The sequence below is a fragment of the Pipistrellus hanaki genome (assembly GCF_964339955.1).
Source record: "Pipistrellus hanaki genome assembly, chromosome: 1".
Lineage (NCBI taxonomy): Eukaryota > Metazoa > Chordata > Mammalia > Chiroptera > Vespertilionidae > Pipistrellus > Pipistrellus hanaki.
In genome coordinates this window covers 18,461,825-18,483,412 of record NC_140503.1, presented here as the reverse complement: position 1 = coordinate 18,483,412, position 21,588 = coordinate 18,461,825, and the positions used below count along the sequence as shown (strand labels likewise).

The 21,588-nt window shown below is 39.3% G+C and overlaps 1 protein-coding gene across 32 annotated transcripts in view; it reads left to right on the top strand.

Annotated features, from left to right (window-relative positions):
• Positions 1-21,588, top strand: part of NRXN3 (neurexin 3) — a 1,392,989-nt gene that overhangs the window by 110,942 nt on the left and 1,260,459 nt on the right. Inside the window, exon 1 of one of the 32 annotated variants that reach the window (XM_084891143.1) lies at positions 16,274-16,411. The exons of the other annotated variants lie outside the window; for them this stretch is intronic. Within the exon in view, the coding sequence (XP_084747269.1) occupies positions 16,363-16,411 (49 nt within the window). The 5' untranslated portion in view covers positions 16,274-16,362. Of the gene's footprint in view, positions 1-16,273; positions 16,412-21,588 lie in introns of those variants that run through there. 32 annotated transcript variants of the gene reach the window in all.

The window sequence follows — 21,588 nt, the reverse complement described above, 5'->3', positions numbered from 1 at the left end:
GGTCAGTAGGTTGGGAGCAGGAGGCCTGACATGGGGAGGGTGCAGCAACTTCAGGCACTTAGCCGTGAAATAGGTGTCACGTACACTACAGCAGCAGCCCCACAAGAATGGACTTTTGTTTGGTCCTTAATGTCCTCTTTTTGCTCTGATAAGTAGATATCCCACTTGTGTGGAGAGAGCTTAATGCCAAACAGCTTGTTTAAAATATATAAACATTCACCAGAAACCTGTAAACCAGGGACAAAGCCATATGGTTATGTATCTTTTCTGTAATGCCTGCAAATCACAGCTGATTATGGAGATAGCACATGTATTGTGTATCTTCTGGATGGAACAGAGATAAAAAAGTGCCCATTCTTCCCTTCATGGGATGATTTAACTGCAAAAGAAGGATGCGTGGGGGTTGGAGTGGAAGGAGGAAACAGTGGTGTGATGGAAATGAGAGAAGAAAGAGGGTAACAGGTGCCATCTGCATAAGACATGGAGCCCTCTTGAATTCCTGGAAGAACCATTGACATGGGATTCAGAAGGAAGATGGGAGAACTCATCACCCACCTTTTTACATCATCACTGTGGGAGTAAAAGGACCTCTATGTTACAGACTTTTAGCTAGATCTGAAGGTGTCTGCTCACTTGACCTCCCAGAATAATATTTGCAGTATTATTTTTGAAAATGTTGGCTTCGAAGGTGCGCCTACTTTTATTCAGTGTTAGGAATGGAGTTGTGGAGCTTTTATGGTTTGTTTGAAAAAATAGAAGATGGACAGGTAGAAACCCACATAAGCATGAGAATGGAGTGGTAAACATTGATCTCTACTGGGTTCCAATGAATCATGTTTAGCTACAATGAACATTAGAATTATAAAATAATACAGTAAGTATTAGATCTTAGCACCTTGGAGTCTTTGATCACATAACAGGTTAGAGAAATAACTGCTGAAGTGCTGTAGGTTGAGCCAGAAGTAAGTTTCCTAAGGGGGCTTTGCCTCTAAGGAAATCTTTGGTATGAGTTTTACAGTTGTTAATTGTTTAAAATTGGAAAGCTTTGTTAATCAGTGGTTGTTAAAAGTAAGGGTTAATGAAAGCTTATTAAATTATAAGTAGGAGTTTATAGTTCTTTAAACTTTGTCTATATTGTTCTTAAAAATATGTCATGTAACACAATTCATAATTATCTTTAATGCTTTAAAAAATCTATGTTCACTGAAAAACATGATTTCTATACAAATGTGCTATAACCAGTATAATGTTATAAGATGCTTATTTGAGATCCATTCTATAATCATAGCCACCACCTATTAGTAGTTGCTCAAATCAAAGTGATAGTATCTATGAGGAAACAATCTTAAACACACTAGTCACTTAAATCTCTAGACTATATTGAGAAAATATCTTTATTTTAAAAATAATTATAAAATGTTTCCTAACCTGGGTTCTAAATGAATCCAACTGTTTCTGAGTTGCAATTGTAACACACTCAAGTAAAGATAAAATATTTCACATTTCATACTATCAGGGACTTAAACCTCTCTGATATATCTACATTTCCTAAGCTCCCTATAATTAATCATCTTAAACTAAGCCTCAACCTCAGTGATACTGTGTATGGTGACTCTGGGAGTTGTGAAAAGTGAAAGCTCAGCTCTGTCTCCCTTAAATGTTAGAATGTGTGATCTAGCTTTTTAAGGTTTATAAGCAGTGTTGGAAAGTCTTGTGGTTATAGTTTATCCTGGGAATAGCCTGAAATATGTGTAGATAGGAGAGACAAGGAGAAATGGCCAAATGCCCAGGTGCTAGCAGGAGTGGACATTGCTTTCCTAGCAGACCCTTGCTACCATTTTCCACTGGCACATGGTCATGCTTATTGGTTCTTTTTCCTAGTAAAAAGAAATTTGCTTCTGGTAGGTGCCATTCCCTCTCCTTTCCCCCCCCAATTCGTACCTAGAATTCTATGAGAGCAGTGCTCAGGATACATATACTAGAGATATTGTCTTCTGGGGGCCTCTGAGGCTGGATGGAGAGGGATTTGATGAGGTGCTGCAGGGTCTAGATCAGTGTTTCTCAATCTTCTCTCATGATGAGAATCACCTGGTGGAGTTGTTAAAACACAGATTCCTGAATCCCAACTAAGAAGTGCTAAACTAGAATTTTTGGGAACATATAGGTAAAATTGCATACCTAACTTAGTGCTCTGTATATAACATCTGTCTTAGAGCACTAGTTAAGTATACAATTCTAGTGCTAAACTAGAATTTTTGGGAACATATAGGTAAAATTGTATACTTAACTAGTGCTCTAACACAGATGTTATATACAGAGCACTAAGTTAGGTATGCAATTTTACCTATATGTTCTCAAAAATTCTAGTTTAGCACTTCTTAGTTGGGATTCAGGAATCTGTGTTTTAACAACTCCACCAGGTGATTCTCATCATGAGAGAAGGTTGGGAAACACTGGTCTAGATGACCTGTCTGACCTAAGAGCACACTGCAGAGGGGGGTGGGAGGATCCTATCTCTCCATCTGCTAATCATGATCCATCCGGGTGTTCACGTGCCATTTAAGCCACTCACTGCTGGTTCTGGGCAGAGGGAAAATGAGCTCAGGTGCATAGAATTGAAAGGTAATGAGAATGATTAATCAAATTCCTTCCAGTAAAAGGTGCCATGTGCCAGACTCTGGCCTGGATAACTCTCATACATGTGAATCCGGGGCCAGGCTTCACCCTCAGGTGTCTGGTATCTGAGAGCAGACATCTGTGCTTGGAGCAAAGGGAGGGTGACTGGAGGCCACTTCTGGCATGGTGTCTTTGCTTCATCATGCTGCTCTGCTGAGGTTTGTTCACAATCTCCTCCGGCCATGCTCATTTAGTTATGGAAACAGGGTGAACATGAGCAATGGGAAATGTAGTTAGCTGTTGGGCAAGGTGGCCCTGATAGTGAGCCTTCTGCCCAGTGGAAAGCCCTTTGTCGGAACTAGAAAAAGCTCCATGTCCTTTAAAATCAGTGTGGAGAAATCACTTGAGAACAAATGACTCTGCTGTTATCATATTTATCTATCTAGTTATATCTGTCTAATCTTAGATAAACAGGAGTGAGTTGATCATAGAGGATCTAGGCATTGAACTTTTAGGATTTCTTGATAAGGTCTCTACAGCAGGTGTAATAAAAGTATCTTTTAGGGGATAACTTTTAATCTACAAGATAAAATAAAATCCAGGAGAGATAAATGTATTAAATCTCTTCACTTTGAGGTGAGAAGTATTTTTAGTTCTGTTTCTGACTCTGCAACTAATGAATTAGTTATTTTTTGGGGGTAATTTTTCTCACCAGCAAAATAGAGACAGGATGGAATGTTGGACAATCATCTCCCTCAAATGACAAATATCCACTATGCTTTCATATTTTAATTAGCTGTGTGACTATGGAAAGTCATTTCATATTCCTGACCTTCAGTTTATGAATCTGTAATATCAAAGGTCTGGACCATACCAGCAATTTTCAAACTTTTTTTCTTAAACAGTTGATCAGCTTTATCAAATGAAATTTCATATGGCTCTGGCTGATGTCATTCAGTGGTTAGAGTGTTGTCCTGCACACTGGAGGGTTTGATTTCCAGTCAAGGGCATGTGTCTTGATTGCAAGTTGGATCCCCAACCCCATTAGGGGAGTGTGCAGGAGGTAATATCGATAAATCAATGTGTCTCTCTCACATCAATGTTTCTCTCTCTCTCTCTCTCTCTCACACACACACACACAAACACACTCTCTCTCATTTCCTCTTTCTTTCTCCCTTCCTCTTTCTCTTTTCCTCCCTCTTTCCCTCTCTCCCCCTCACCTCCTACTATTCTTTAAAAATATCAATGGAAAAAATATCCTCAAGTGAGGATTAACAAAAAAGAAAAAAGAAAAAGATTTTCATCTTGACACCCAATATATATAACATGCAAAAGTCAACCTGCTCTGGTTGGGGAAAAGGGTGAGGGTAGATGGAGAGAACTTTGCTCAGCATTCTTATTCCCTATCCTCCATCTCTCTACCCTGCTACTGTCCCCCCTGCCCCCCCCGCCCCAGGCCTTGAAAACTCCTGGGGCTACTTTAAGGATTCTCCAGAGTTCCATGGAACACGATTTGAAAATTGCTGGATTCTGCAACTGTTCAGGTCTCTTTCAAAATGTAACATTTGGTGATTCAGTAAGTCCAGGATTTACAATGCTGCTAATTTTTACCTATATTTGTTAGCACCTACTTTGGAGAGGTAGGTTAAGACTTTGTTTTCTTGGTTCAGCATTTAGCAAATTAGGCAGTTTGGTTAAACTTGATTTTATTTCATTTTCAAAAATTTAAACCAGGGAAAAACATTATGAAAGCCCCAATATTTATTATATTTACTTGTTACATTTCATGACCCAATGGCTGTCCCATATGTGAACTGATAGGAGGAATTTGCTAAAGAATTGAGGAGAAATTTGGACTTCCTCCCTAAAAAACACCATGCTTTACATATACTATGTTTTCACTCACACACAGAAAAACAAACAAAAAACAATAGAAGGAAGTGAAAGAAAGTGAAATGCTAATAGGAGATACTTTTAGATATTGGGGTTAAAGGTAATTTTGATTTTTTTCCCTTGTCCCAAATTTATAAACTTTAAGCAACACTTTTATGATTTAGAAAAGTTATATACAAGTTATTAAAAATTAACACATTTTCATTCAAAAGTAATGAAGTTAATTAAAAAGATTATCAAGTCAGCACAAAAAAGGAAATTAATAGTGCTAAAAAATACCATTTTTTTGACTCTGAACTCAATGAGCCAACACAGTTAATAGATGTAAGAACCCACACATCCTCTTACCTCTTCTTATGGTTAATGTGCCTTATTGCTCCAGAGACAGAAGACCAGTGATTGGGGAAAATTTTGTGGATGAGGCGGCAGGTGGCTGTTCTGGTTTCCGCACAGAAAAGGACTCACTATTTTGGATACTAATGTCTGGCTTGCCGAAGATGTCTAGATCTGTGGCAGATTAAACTTAGATATCTAAGAAGCAATCTCCTTATTTCTTGGTAATATATCCTAAACTATCTTGTAAGAAGGTCCAATACTTTTCATCCCTTCCATTTACTGTAGCCTTGGCCTAATGACACCCACAAGGAGCACTTGATAAACGCTGTGAGATCCCAAGGTCAAAGATAAGTCTTCAGGACTATCTGTGACAATCATTAAAACCCACCTGGACCTTTAGCTCCCGTGAAAATCAAGGTGGAGGGAGAACAAATGAAGAAAATTCCTCTGCATTTTATTTATTTTTCTCCTTTATAGAGAACTCTAAGGTAATTAGGCTTAACTTCATCAGCAAAGTAAAGAGAAAAACATCCCATTTTCAGTATCTGACTGTCCTTAATTAGAGATGAGAAAATAATCGATGGATAGATAGATGGGGGTAAAAAGAAATAGTTACAGTAGTCAGATCTGCATTCAATTTTTGATATTGGGTTTTCAGTTAATTGGGTGTTTTGCCTTAAAACTGCCTCTTTTTCCCTTTTTATCTTTTTGCTATAGATTTAAAGAAGATAGATAAAAGCAAAGAAAAATCATTTTTAGGGTTGGCTTTCCACAGTTGTTCCATGGTCTCAGTGGTCATTGCTTCAAACCCTGCACCAACTAATCACATGCAACTGGCTTCTTTGTGGCCCCTGTGATGAAGGTTGTGGCTCTAAGGAGAAGGAAGCATAGGAAGGTGGGAAAGTGCAGCCTAGAGTACCTCATCCAGGGAACTAGAAGTCACATTATTTTTCCATGGGTCTTAGTGTAGCATCAGACCTCATGCTTCTGCCTAGCACAACAATGCCTTATGCTTAGTTACAAAACTCATTGTGCTTGTCTTCCAGGGGTCCTCAAACTTTTTAAAGTGGGGGCCAGATCACGGTCCCTCAGAGAGCTGGAGGGCCGGACTATATGAACTACTGATTCCTACTGTAACACCTCGGCTGCGCTCACTGCCCAAAAAACCTGGCAGGCCGGATAAGACTCCTCTGCGGGCCGCATGTGGCCCACGGGCCGTAGTTTGAAGACCCCTGTAAGACTTATGCAATCCTCACCTACAAGGTAGAAATGACTAACCTCATTTTACGCATGAACACACTAAAGACTAGACTATGGAAGTGACCAATGTCACAAAGATAATATGTGGCAATGCTGGAACTTGAATCCTGGACTTTGGGTTCTAAAAACAGTGCTTCCCTAGCCAGTCTGGCTCAGTGGATAGAGCATCAGCTTGCAGATAGAAGCTTACCAGGTTTAATTCCAGTCAAGGGCTCATACCTTAGTTTCAGGCTTCTCCCCAGGCCAGGACCTGATCAGGGTTCCTGCAGGAGGAAACCAATCAATGAGTTTCTCTCACATTGATATTTCTCTCTGTCTTTCTCTCTCTCTCCCATTCTCTCTAAAATACAATGAAAAAATATCATTGGGTGAGGATCAAAAATAATAAAAATAAAAACAGTGCTGTATTTGCTCCACCCCTTAGCCATGATGAATGCATTATACCTTATCTCATTTTGGGAGTTCTCTGCAATGCTCACTCAGTACCAATGCAGTCCTTTATGTATAATAAATGCCAATACTGAAAGAAATAATTTTCTTAGTTTGGAGAATGTAATTTATTCTCATCAAATAAGACAAAAATTAGCTGATTCCATTGCGGTTAGCTTCATGAATTTCTTGTGAAGTTAAGCTAGGAGTGAAGTTATAGGACAGAAGATGATCTTGACTTTCTAATAGGAAAAACATTCAGCTGGAAGACCTCACATGACCTTGCAGTGACCTTAAGTAAACGACAGTCTCTTGGAATGTCTTCTCTCCATAAAGGGCTTGATAATACCTACCCTTCATTCCTCATTGGGTTATACTTTTATATTTTAAAGTAGTCCCCTGTTATATGTGGTTTTGCTTTCCCATGGTTTCAGTTGCCTGTGATCAACTATAGTACAAAAATATTAAATGAAAAATTCTAGAAATAAACAATTCATAAATTTTAAATTGCATGCCATTCTGAATAGTGTGTTTTTGCTTCATCCTATTCAGGGTATTAATCATCCCTTTGTCCAGCATCTCCACACTGTTTACATATGCTCCCTACCCCTTAGTCACTTGGTAGCCAACGTGGTTATCAAATCCACTGTCTCGGTATTGCAGTCCTTGTATTCAAGTAACTCTCATATTACATAATAATGGTTCCAGAGCACAAAAGTAGTGATGGTGGTAATTCAGATATGCCAAGGAGAAGCCATAAAGTATTTCTTTTAAGTGAAAAAAAATAAAAGTTCTTGACTTAACGAGGAAAGAAAAAAAATCATATGCTGAGTTTGCTAAGATCTACAGTATGAATGAATCTTCTGTCTGTGAAGTCAGTGAGGAAGGGAAAAGAAATCCATGCTAGTTTTGCTGTTTTCACCTCAAACTAAAATAGTTACCACCACAGTTTTTGATAAAGTTCTTAAGATGGAAAAGGTATTAAACTTGTGGCTGGAAGATATGAACAGAAAACATGTACACAGGGCTTGGTACTGTTTGCAATTTGTGCATCCACTAAGGGTCTTGAAATGTATCCCCCTATGGATAAGGGGGGACTACTGTACGTTAAGTCTATAATCCATCTATCTATATATTATACATAAAAGGGTAATATGCAAAGTGTCCCCTTGGAGTTTGACTGGAAGAGAGTTCGATTACTCGCTATGACGTGTGCTGACCATCAGGGGGCGGCACAGAACATGGTGAGTGTCCAGCAGTGGCAGTGGGGTGCTGAGAGAGAGTGAGAGAAGGAGGAGACAGGGAGGCAAGGACCCTGAAGGGCCCTGATCCCTGGCCAGCCTAGGGAACCTACCCATGCATGAATTTTGTGCACCAGGCCTCTAGTTTTGAGATAATTTTGTATGAAGTATGGGACTTAAGTAGAGGCTCAGTTTTTACTTGTGCTTAAGGATATACAATTGTTCCAGCACCTTTTGATGAAAAGGCTATTTTTCCTTCATTGAATTGCTTTTGTACCCTTGTCAAAAGAAAAACCCATGAGGATATTTTGTAGGTCTATTTATAGGTTGTTAATTATGGTCCATTATTCTGTATGTTTATCCCACCACCACTACCCTAAAATCTTGATTACTATAGTTATATAAGTTTTGAAATTGGATAGATTAACTCCTACTGCTTCATTTTTTCTTTTCAATATTCTTTTAGACATCCTAGCTCCCTTTCCTTTACATATAAAATTTAAAATAATTTTGGCTATACAGTATCTACAAAAATTCTTGCTGAGATTTTGACAGAATTCATGTTAAACTTACATATTAATTTGGAACATTTACTATGTTATGTTTCCCAATTCATGAACTTGGCATATCTTTTAATTTAGTAAAAACTGATTTTAAAAGTCAGCTTTGTATAGTTTTCAACATACAAGTCCTGTTAGATTTATATCTAAGTACTTACCTTTTTCTGAGCAATTGTTAAGTGTTATTATATTTTTAATTTTGGTACCCACATGTTTATTTTTAGTATATGGCAATACAATAGATTATGTGTTTATCTTTTGTCCTGTGATCTTGCTGAACTCACACATTAGTTATAGGTGTGTGTATGTGTGTGTGTATTTCTTAGGATTTTATAGATAGAAAATTATGCATCTGCAAATAGGTGCAGTTTTATTTCTTGCTTCAATTCTGAATGCACTTTGTTTTATTTTATTGCTTTATTTCACTGGATAGAACTCCCAGCACTATGTTGAATAAGAATGTGAAATATCTTTGCCTTGCTCCTGAGATTAAGAGGAAAGTATTCAGTCATTTGCCATTGTGAATTATTTATTTATTTATTTGATGCTTTCTATCAAGATAAGCAAGTTCCTTTTTATTCTTATTTTTTCTGACACATTTTTTTCCCTCATGAATAGTTGGTAAATTTTTGTTAAATGGTTTTCCTGCATCAATCAGTATTATCATGTTGATTTTCGTTAGCTTGAGGACATGGTGGATTACACTGATACATTTTTTACCAACCTTGCATCCTTAGGATAAGCCCCAGTTGGTCATTGTGTAAAATTCTTTGGGTATATTGCTAAATTCTATTTGCTAACATTTTAAAAAAGAATTTTTATGTTTATATTCATGAAGAATATTGGTCCTTAGTTTTCCTTTTTGTACTTTGTCTCATTCTGATATCAGGATAATGATTAAGAAAATGAATTATAGTGTTCCCTCCTCCTGTTTTCAGTAGGTTATTCTATAGAATTATTCTTAATTCTTTAAATTTTTAATAGAATTATCTAGTGCAATTATCTAAACCTGAAGATTTAATTTTGGGAAATATTTAAGTTGTGGATTCAATTTTGTTAATAGTTAAGTGACTATTCAAATTACCTCTTTCATATAGATGATTTATGGTAGGTAGTGTTTTTTAAGGAATTGGTCCATTTCATTTAAATGGCCACATTGGTATAGGTAGAATTGTTTGTAGTGTTACTTTTTTATGCTTTGGGAGTCTACACGTAGTTCCTATAGGTTTTCTTTTGGTTATTTTGTTTTTTCAGCTCTAAAGTATCCATTTTATTTTATTTATACTGTCTCTTTATTTTCTGATTCTTTTATCTCGTTGCTAGGACTATTTTCTGATTCTCTTATCTCTTTGCTGGAACTATAAATTTGTTTTAAGTGTGTTTGTAATTACTCATTGAAGCACTTTTATGATGGTCATTTTGAAATCTTTGTCTGATAATTCTAACATCTTTGCCATCTCACTATTGGCATCTATTGATGTCCATTTTCATTCAATTTGAAGTCATCTTGGTTCTTGCCATGACTCATGATCTTCAATGGAAATCTGAACATTTTGGTTAGTATCGCTGAGACCGGTCTGGCTCAATGGATAGAGCGTCGGCTTGGGGACTGAAGGGTCCTGGGTTCGATTCCGGTCAAGGGCATGTACCTTGGTTGCGGGCACATCTCCTGTAGGGGGTGTGCAAGAGGCAACTGATCGATGACTCTCTCTCATCGATGGTTTCTAACTCTCCATCTCTCTCCCTTCCTCTCTGTACAAAATCAATAAAATATATAAAAAAAAAAGAAAAGAAAATCTGAACATTTTGGTTAGTGTGTTATGAGACTCTGGATTTCATTTAAACTTCCTGTTTACCTGGCTTTGTCAGATATTTTTGTTTGGGAAAGATGGAGTTAGCCACTGCTCACTGCCTGATTCAGGTGGAAGCCTCACTTCCCTATTTGACATCAATACCCGAGTATTGGTCTATTTACTACTGGGAAACCTGTCTCTCCCCCTAAACTCCCACTGATATCTCCCTGTCTGGGAGTCATAGGGATGCCTTGTTACTGCTCCCTATGTGGCCTCCATTAATAGTGTGAGATGGTAGTGGATGAGTTGCCTTGTTACTGCTAGGTGGTGGTAAAAGGTCTCTGACAAAAATCCAGAGGGATGGAGAGTGCTGCCTTGTTACTGCCAAGTAGGAGTAAAAAAAAAAAAATAATAATCCAAGCTCCCCATGTGGTCTCAATTGACACCATGCATGGTTTATTTGGTATTGCATGGCAGTTATGAAAATCTTGGCTCCCAGTTGGCTGTCTCTAACAGGTGGGAAGTTAGAATGCCTCATTATAGTCTGGCAAGGATGGAGACTTGTGGTCTCCACTAGATCTTTGCTGATCTGGTCAGGAGAGGAAGCACACTTTTTCTCTGTAGTGTATCTATATATATAAAAAGCTAAGTGTCTGTTCACCCGACCATTAGCTATGATGTGCACTGAGCATCATGGTGCAGACACACATGACATTTAAATAGAAATGGCACTGCGGACCTTGTGCCGACAAACCAACACTCGGCTTTTCCCAAAGTGGGACACAGGCCCTGCCACCACCCTGGAATAGCATCCCACCAAATTGCAGCCAATGCTGCCAAGACCCCATAGCACAAAATGCAGCCCACAGCCCAGCTCAGAAATAGTAGCTGTGGGTGTTGGGTAATGACATAATCTATCAATGACCTTCTTCCTCTCCCTAGCAACTAGTCTCCTTGGAGTTTCTTCAGCCCAGGAACATGACTTGCTTTATAGCCAGGTGCAAACATTTTAGTTTATATATTTGAAGCATTTTCCCATGCCTCATCTCATTTGGTCCTCACAGAAGTCCTGGAGTAGGTAGATAGGATACTTGGTAGAATCCTATTTTCTTTTCATTAGCCATAAAACAGAGATTTAGAAAGTTTAGAAACTTGACCCGACTGAAAAGAAGTAAGAAATGGTGGGACTTGAAAATGGCTTCAGGTTTTCTCATTGCACAGAATATAGTTAAACACTGCTACAGTTAAATATTTTACCTTTTGTTCTCCATGCATGATCTATAATAATTATCTGCTTCTTGTTGATATTTACTGCTATGTTGCTGACAATTACCTGAAATAAAAGTTGGGGTGCTTCACTGGGCTGGAAAAAATTTAGCATCATCAGAAAGCTGGTCTAATTAAGCACGTTTATTCTCTCTATATATAAAAGGCTAAGTTGACTTGCACATGCACAATACATATAAATCTCTTGCTGGTGCCAATTGCACATGTGTGTTTCAATCTGTCATTGTCAATAGTGAATTTGGTTGACACTTATAGAAAAAGGGTGCATAGTGATATTAAAATATTTTTTCTAATTAATTTCCTTTTAATGTATATGAATCTGTCCACCAGGACACCAATTACTATATAAATGTCTAATCACTATGTTATATACCTGAAACTAATATAATATTGTATGTTAACTGTAATTGAAAATAAATTTTTAAAAAGTTTTCTATCTTCCTCGCCATTTCTTGATTTCTTCTGGCTACAGATAGGCTTTTGATGGTGCTATTTTTCCTTGTTAAACCTCACCCAAATATAGTTTTCCATTGATTTTAGAGAGAGTGGAATGCAGAGAAGGAAAGAGGTGGGGGGTAGAGAGAGAGGAGAGAGGGAGAGAGAGAGAGAGAGAGAGAGAGAGAGAGAGAGAGAGAGAGAGAGAGAGAGAGAGAGAATGAGTGTTAAAGAGAAACATGGATTTGTTAGCTCCTACATGCACCCTTTGCAACCTTGCTGGGAATTTACCTCTCAATCTTTCATTGTGGGGCAGCACTGTAACCATTGAGTGATGCTAGCCAGGGCAATGGGACTTCTTTTAATTTGCACTCTATGGTTTTTCCACATCCAGTTTCTCCAGTATCTATTCTGAGTTAGATGAGAAACAAACAAGCAAACAAACAAAAAACCCCTAGGAAATTCATTGCTAAGTCATTTGTTTTAGATTTTGATGTCCATAGTCAGTCAATCTCTCTCTACTTTTGAGGATCTTTTCAGTTTTTTAAAAATATATATAACCTTGTTAATTGTACTTACTAGACCAATGAGAACAAATGTTTACTCAGTCTTTGCTGAAGTGGAAGTCTGCATTTGTTTTGAAAACACCAATGCCCTTGATAAATTTATGGTAACTGATGGATCATTTGATGATCAATTATATGCTGACATTTGGGAATTCAGGGTAAGGCTCCTAGGGGACTGTCCGAGGTAGAGGACACTTCTCAAAGTTCTCTGGCTCAGTGGATGAGAATTTTCCATGAGTTTGTCTTATTGCTTTGAATGGCCTGGAACATTTCCTCTGCTTCCACTCACTCTGGTATCAGTCTCCAATGACTCTTCCCTACCCTATCACACTCAAATTATATATATGTATTTGTATTGATTTTAGAGAGGAAGGGAAAGGGAGAGAGAGATAGAAACTTCAGTGATGAGAGCCAGTCATTGATTTGCTGTCTCCTGCATGCCCCACACTGGGGATCAAGCCTACATCCTGGGCATGTGCCCTGACTGGGAATTGAACCATGATCAATCACTAAGATACCCTGGCCAGGCTCACACTGAACTTTTAATGATGCATTGTGAACCCAAGCTTAGCTGGACCTTTGTCTGGGTAAACACTGGTTATTTTTTGTCAATAATTTGTAATTGTTATCACTCTAGCCATCCCTTAGTCTGGTTGGATCCTTGGAAAGTCCACAGCACTGTCATGTTTCTCAATTACTTGTGTCATTGTTACCTGTAGCCACTGAATTGCCCAGTTCATGGAGAAGTAGAACAAGCCCTCTGGAAAAATGCAAAGCATAATAGAGATTCTTCCCACAATATGCCAGTAGTTCTAATGGAAACTAGAATTAATTTCAACTAGGGGAATTTTTCTGGAACCTTTCATCTATACTGCATTCATTGTTATTTACTTTTAAAGTATAAGGGACAGAAAATAAAATAAGTGATTGGCTATTTGAGTTTTGATCTTTTCCTTTCCCCTCATTTTTCCCCCCAGAGAAATAACTGAAAAACATTTTACTCTGTTCTACTGGGAATATTGAAAGGGGATGATGCAGCAATGACAGAAAAGACATTTTTCTACTTGAAGAGAATTTTTTCTCAGAAATAGAAAAGGTATAGCAGTCTCTTATTATGAGTTGACCTTGGAGCCAAGAAGTAGTAGTTATTCCCTACATCCATTACATTCCTAATGCAGTAGGTAAAAGGCAGAAAGATTAGTCTGAAATTTTTAGTGACCTCTAAAGAAAGTTTGAGCTGACTACCTTTTTCTGATGGTATTTTTACTGGTTGTGTTTTTAGGATTTGACATCCCGCCTCCTTCTTCCCCTCCCTCCCCCTCCCCACTTCTTAATAGGCTAGTTTTCCCATCTTGAGCTTTATGGGAATCTTGCATAGAAATTTACTTAGCCATCAGTCTATTAACCCTTAAGTATTTAGTTTGTTTTATGGGATTTCACACATAGGAAAAACCATATGGACCTAAGGATCCTCAAAGGGTGTGGATTCCAGTGAGCTGGCAAAGGTTCCTGAAGGCATTTCATTTACTCATTTCCTGATCTGTGAATGATGCCTTATAGGCACTATTTAATTAATCCCCACAATTCCTCAAATTATAGATTTAGTATACAAATGGTGGTCTCTGTCTTCAAAGTAGAAATACTTTTCCCACCACATTTAAGGAAATCACTGAACAACTACTGAGCTGGGCGCATATGTTGGGTTGCCCTGTGATTAGCAGTGATGTATTTTCTTGATTCATCCTTGCCATCTCCAGTCTCCTCTCTATCCGCCCTCAAATAATTTTTATAAAAGCCAGACATTGTACCCCTTTTAACATAAATAGCATGGATCATTTTCTAACTTGGATGAAACTAACACGTCCATATGAGGATTCTATAAGTCACATTTACCCTTGATCAAACCTGCTGATGTAATCAGCACAGTCCAAAGGCAATCTGTGACAGAAATACATTCATTAGTTTATAAGTAACTAGTTTTGGTAAGTTTTAATGCTTGACCAGATTAAAAGAATAAGTTACAAAGCCTGGATTTGATCCTAGATTTATTGGATGCCACACAATTTTAAAGAGTGAGTTGTTGTACACTTTAAAATTCTGTTTCAGTCTCACATAACATAGTGAGTGATGAATCACTGAATGGATGATGAACTGTTCTGAATGAGGTTGTTTATTGCACATTGTACATCATGTGCCATGTGCTACTGACCTGCTTAGGGTCTGTGTGTGTGTGCTTCTGAATATTGATTAGATGAAGGAAATAGCATTTTCTATCTGCCCTGAGGATATTGTAAGTATTAATAAGATAGCATCTATGAAGAAAAGGTCTATAAGCACACTTTTATCATTTGATAACAAGAAAAATATAAATTAGTGAAAAGTTAGAATAAGCAATTACTTAGAATTTAAAAAATCACATTCAAAAACATTCAGGAATGAAAATAATAATTTATTGAGTGGATTTATCAGTCTTCATTATTGAATATATAATAATTCTTAGAAAATATATATTTATATGAATCATAAGCAAATAGGCACTGCCCAAGAGCTTAAAAGCAGTTTGTCCTTTTAAGAAATTTGCTCATTCTTGCCAAGATCCTGAGCACATGATGCTACTCCTTAGCAAACCCTTTTATATAGCAAAAGAATAACCTGATGGTGAGACACATAAATGTCATGGACTTCAATTATGAAAGATAGAAATAATTTACTAGTAGGATGTCTTCTGAGTACCCATTTCATGTGGTAGCAGAGCAGTTGAAATTACTTGTTCTAATGTTAGATGGGTCTGGATCCCAATCTTGAAACTGCCCTTAGTCATGTGACTGTGGGAAAGTTACTTATCTCCAACACCAGGTATCCTCATTTCTAAAATGGGGAGAATACCAGTCACACATATCTTATAAAGTTATGGGGGTACTAAATGAGATAATACATGAAAAGTACTATGAACTGCACTTGCAACATAATAAAGGCTGACTACTTCTGCTATTAATATTATTAACACTATTAGCAAGAAGTAATAAAAAGGATGCTCTTCCCTGTGAAAGGTTTGGTTAATAACTGAGTCTTTATTTGTGAGCATCACAAGATAACAAAACTATATAGTATCTGACCCCCTACCTTGTGCCCCTTATGTAAGTCAGAAGCAAAGAAGTGCCAGACTCAATCCAAAATATGGTTGGGTAGTTCAGTAAACCCTGGAATTCTGTCAGGGATTTAGGATTGCTAAATGACCCATGCAATAGATCTACAACAAGAGCATTTCAAGACCTTTGCATTTATTTCAGAGTATACCAAATGTTTACAGCTGCCTTGAAACCCTGAAGCAGCCTTCCAGCCAATAAGGAAGGAAGGGAACTGTTTGCAGTAAAAAGAATGCTGGCTTTTTGCTCTGCCTTCTTTTTTCATTACAATGGGAACTCAGCTTCATAGTGCTCACTCTAGTTGTGCACTCTGATCAAAATGGTCATTTCAAGGTTGTGGCTGATAGGAGAGTAGATATCCCTGGTATTTCCCTGCTCAGAGCTGGCAATCTGAGAATCTTGGGTCCATGTGACTTCCTAAACCGGTGAATCACAGCAAACAAGAGGGAGGTTTGGCATGACACAATCTGCAGATTCAGATCCATCCCCTGGGAGAGGACAAGGCTGCCCAGAGTTCCCTTTGCTGACTGAAGCTCCCAATGTATGCACAAAGCACCCTGTCCCAGGCCCCAGATGTGTGCAGGTTTCTAATTGCCAGCGCTGCACTTAGATCTGAAGGGTGAGAGAGTTGCAAAATCGTGAGCACCGAGGGCGGTGTTAGGAAAGCAGCTTCCTGCACACTGTGGTAGGTGTTAGATTATCAATTGCTCCGGGAGAGACACAGGACTGGAGGGCTTAAGGAATGAAATGGTCCCTCTCTTCATTGCTTCTGGTCCCTGAGGTTGTGCTTTCCCCGAGATATGCACCTGCACTTCCATTTCTGCCGTGAAATTAACTCCAGCTTGGCAGGTAAGTCTTCCAGGTCACCTTTGAAAAAAAGGTACGTGAGCTGCGGTGGGGGTTGGCTGTCCCCCCTTTTCTTATGTAAGGCATATGTTATTGGTGCAGAAGTTGTATTTGAAAGCTTAAATGTGGAGCAGCGGCTGGAAGCAGCCAGATGAACTATGTGGCCCTGGGTGGAGATATAGGGGTATGAATGAAAGAAAGGGAGGGGGCTCAGATGTTTTCTCCCTAATCAGCCCCCCATTTTTCTTGGAAATTTTGCCTGTAGGCGGGCGCCTGGCTCTATAGCCAGGTCTTTGGAATGGGTTATAGCTATGATCGTCCCTGTTTTCCTTTTTTTCTTTTTTTTTTTTCTTTTGCTTTTTAGTTACCACTGCATGGGAGCAGGCAGACAAGCAGAGTTGCACGTTGTCAATTCAGGCTGCAGAAGTCAATAAGCAGCCAGACAGGGAGTGAAATTAGAGGAGGCAGCTATAGATTTCTTGGGTTATTTCTTGTGAGTTTTTCAGAACTTGTGTGATTCAGGCTTGTCAGATACTATTTTGAGCTGGGCTGAGACAAACACATTCCCTTGGTATCCCAGATGTTCTTCGCAGCCTCCCAATTTCCAGAGGCTACTGCGTTGGCTGTCTTGGGGGCGAGGGGATGTCCAGGAAAGGGATAGGAATAAGGGACTCGGAAATGACAGTGGGGAAAGTGAGTGTCCGACTGCGCTGGGATTTGAGAGCAATTGTAGTATAACTCCGGAGATAATAATTAGATTGGCTTGAGAAAACGAGGGACTGTGCCTCATTTATTTCGGTGTGTGGATCAGAATGAATATTCAATAGATGCATGTTGATTGAATATTAGTACTATGTGTATTTTTGGGGTGAGCTCAGGTGGATATGCTGAGTCCTGCATGGAATGACCAGATGGAGTACCAAAAGAGGCTAGTACTGATTGATGGGTCATTTATAAAGAGATGAATTTTTTGAATAGTAAATATCCTCAAGTGGAATCATCTGACAGGGATACACAGAGCCTGTCTGTGTATCCCAGATGTATTTGGGAATAGTCCTATATTTTATGAGGATAAAGCCCATTGTCTATCTATCTATCTATCTATCTATCTATCTATCTATCATCTATCATCTTATCTATTGATCTATCTATCCATCTATCCATCCCTTTCTCTCTCCTACCCTCCCTCTCTCTCTCTCTGTCATTTATTAAATACTTTGCTCCAGAAGAATCCTTGGTAGCTTATAAGACAGGCTTAATGCAAATTAGCATCCTCAGAGATAAAAATGAAAAAAGATAAACCTCCATCCAAAGGTTGATTTCTATAGTTTTACAGTGACAGCCTACAGATAAACTGACATGTAAGAGTAACTGCAATTTTTAATGTAAACATTTCTTTCACCCTCCTCTTCCACCAGCCTCATATCTGATACTGCAAACATGCAGGGAAGCAGTCAGAGGCTTTGACTCTGCTCTCTGGGAGTTCTTTGGGGTAGAGCTATTGTAGCAAAGGGCTGGTGAACATTGCTCTGGATGAGTGATAATGAAGGGCTCCTTGAACATTTTGTGATAAAGCAGATAATTTGGTGGGCCTTCTCTGTTCTTTAGGCTAGGCTGCTCTTTGATAGCTACATGGTGCTTTTCTTACTTGCTCTCCCCCTGCTTGACATTGAGATAGGAAGCATATGGCCTCTCTTCTATCCTGCTTAATAAAATATTCCATTATTTTCTGGGCTACTAAAATATTCTGTTATTGTTGATCACTTTGTCCTCTGCTCAGTGTGTTTGTCACTGGCCGCAGTTTACATAATAACGACACAGGCTGCCTGGAGCTTGAATTGCCTTTAGAGTTGGTGCTGAGTTGGAGGGGGGTTTGGGGTATGCTGATGAATTCCTGCAGCAGCCAGGGCTGGGAGCCTGGCTGGGAGCCAAGTGCATTGTGGGCAGATGCTTTACATGCTGGGTCAACTTGGCTCAGCTAATATTCCTGGGCTCTGACCTGGAGCTGGGGGAGGGACACAGTCATTCACTCAGCATGCACAAAATTATTGACTTAATGCCACGAAGTGTAGGGCATCAAGTTCTTGGCGTACTTGGGAGTCAACCTCGGGGGTCCCTTTCCAAGAAGGGCTCTCAGCTGTTCACAAAGCAGGGCTGTCCTGTTGTCTCATTTTTTTCTTTTGGGAGGGGAAAGAGTTTTATTCCATTTCACGAAAGAGGAAACTGAGATCCATGTTTTAAGCACCTTGCCTAAGATTGCACAGCCAGTGAGCAACTGACTCATGATTGAAACTCTGTTTACTTTGCAGAATGTGCTTGTTCCAAGAACATTACACATTGTAAGGAAAGGCATGTTCAGGAAAGATTCTTTTATGAGATAAGTTAAGAGCAGGAAAGATTGGTTAGGGAAGGCCGTTCGGGGAGTGGAAATTAAGGAGGACCTTGCAGGATGAGCAGATGAAAAAGAAACCCAAGCCAAACTGGCTTTAACAATGAGGGCTTATTGGCTCATTGGATCATTGAGAAGATCATGTAATATCACCAAAGTCTGGATATTTCTGTTCTTGACTCCTGCTGTATTGGTTTTATCTTTAGGTTCTGCCCTTTGCTGGGACTCTACCTACAGCAGCTGTAGGTCCTCCCCCAGCAGCGGTATGACTGCAGGAGTTTCCAGTCCCCACAAGGTTCCTAAGCTCACTTTTTAAAAATTAGACCCAATTGTGGCTGGAGGAAGACAGGAGATAACAGGCCATTCAGCACCCTCATCCAGAGTGCATGGAAGAAACTAGCAGAGAGACAAATCAGGCTGGGAGAAGGGGAATAGATACTTGGAAGCCCACCAGCATCCTTTCACAGAGGATTTAGAAAGACAAGAGGAACATAAATTAAGCGTGAACAATGGTGACAACTGGGGGGTGGGGTGGAGTGGTGGTGATGGTAGTTTTGGTGAGGAATTTTGATGCCAGCCATGCAACTGCTTTTGCCAGCTATCTTCCTCTTCTTAATAATACAATATATTTGTATTGATTTTTAGAGAGGAAGGGAGATGGAGAGAGAGAGAGAGAGATAGAAACTTCAATGAGAGAGAAACATAGATTGACTGCTTCTTGCGTGCATCATACTAGGGATTGAGCCCACAACCTGGGCATGTGCCCTGGTAGGGAATCAAACCAGTGACCTCCTGGTGCATGGGATAATGATCAATCCACTGAACATACTGGCTGTTCAACAGCTATGTCTTCTTACCAGCATATTCTGACCCTTGGACCACAGTTCTGCAGATTGATATTTCTTCCTTGGACCCCAGGTGGGTCTAGAATAAGGAGGGAGACATGAGTACAGCTTTGGAGTGGCGGTTATGTTATTGTTGGTCCTTCCTCAGGTTTCTTCCTAGATTCCCTGTCTCTGTTCTGAGGCTGCAAAAACATTGCTTCTTAATGGTCTATGAATATTGGTTCCTGACTCTCTTCTCCAATATAATTTGGGTCTTAAAGGTTAGCAGCTGCTCAGGGATAAGTCAGGGTACAAGATACAGAGTAAGGGTCTCAGGGATTGGAAGCCAGTCAAATGGTCTTAAGAAGATACAACATTTGTCGTTTTATTAACCCTCTACTGACCAATGTCTAGTTTTGCTCAAGGGTCTTATGCATCTAGGGGCACATGCTGAGGTAATGAGTAGTAAGCTTTGTGTTTGGCCCACCAAAGCATAGAGCTTGTATGGTTTTTCTTTCTCAGAGAAACAATCTTTCATGAGAAAGAATACTGTCCTAGGAGGAATCAGGAGTCATGAGTTGAGTCTCAGCCTTGAGCCTTCTGTTCCTCCTTAATCTTCTTTTACAAGTTACTTAAATTTCTGAGCCCCCAGTTTTATTTGTGAAAAGGGGATAAAAATTCCTTCCAGATTTGTGAAGATCAAAAAGAAAGTAGGCAAGAGCATGCCAGACTGCTAACCAGGCCCCAGTAGAGAGTTTCTTCTCTTCCTTTTTCAGATAGAATTGTTTTACATTCAGGCTCCATTGTTTTAGCACAGAAACTGGAGTTTTGTGTTGGAAGGTCCTTGCTGGTTGTGTTTGAGTCAAATTGGAGTTAGCAGGAGCAAAAGGCTGCAGAAGCTTCTTGCCAGTTGATAAAATTACAGTCAGGATTTGAGGGGTATTGGGAGTCCTGAGACCCATGCTGCAAGCATCCTTTGAGCTTTCCTCACCAGTGCTGCATCTCTCTGATGCCACACCACACCCAGGTACACTTGAGAATAATCCTAGATTCTATTTATTTTTCTCTCTGTTTTCTGCTGCTCAGCCTTTTCATGCTGCCTTTACACATCCCATCACTCAACAAAGTCCAATTGATTTTATATTCAGGTCCCTCTTAAACCCTGCCTTGCTGTTCATTTCCAACATTCCAGTGCTGCCATATCCATCCTAACTGCTTCTCCAGTGTGTATGGCATACAGAGATACTTAGCAGATGGTTGTTGAAGGAATGAGGAATGAGATATGAGACAGGTGAAATTTAGTGAAATGTTTAGGCTCTGGGTTCTCAAATCTCACCTGCTTGTGATAGGCATGAGTTGGTATTTCTAGGAATATTTACTGGAAAGAATTAGGTCTTTTTGCCTTCACCTTACCATATGCCTGATGTCACCAATTTCCATTTTATGGAGATGTTTAACAAGCACCCATCAATCAAGGTACTCGTATTTGTTTTCATAGGGAAGATCTCCTCAAGTTTTTCCACATCCCAAGGGATATGCTATACCCTTCCCCCTACTCTGAGATCACATTTTGCCGTCTTCATTTAGCCAGCCTCTGGGAAGCCCGACCTAAGCCTGTGCAATGCTAGGAATGCCCACTTAGCAGCTTGGCAGGGAGGAAAGGTGATTTACTTACCCAATTGAATTACCTGTTTACACTTCTCATCTCCCAAGCGTATGTCAGAACAAGAAGATAATGGAAGAAATTGTTAATACAGGATGGAACCAGTGAGTCCATATGCAAGAGAAATTTAGCACATAAAAATCCCTTTTTATTTCGTGGTGAATCTCTTTCTCCTCAGAATTGCCTTCCTCCCTTCTTTTGCAACAAATTTTCCTCTATAGTTAGTATCTTTGCTCAAGGTTCTTTCCCTCTGAAAACACCTTGCTGACAGCTCATAACTCTTTATGTGTTAATGGCAGCCTAG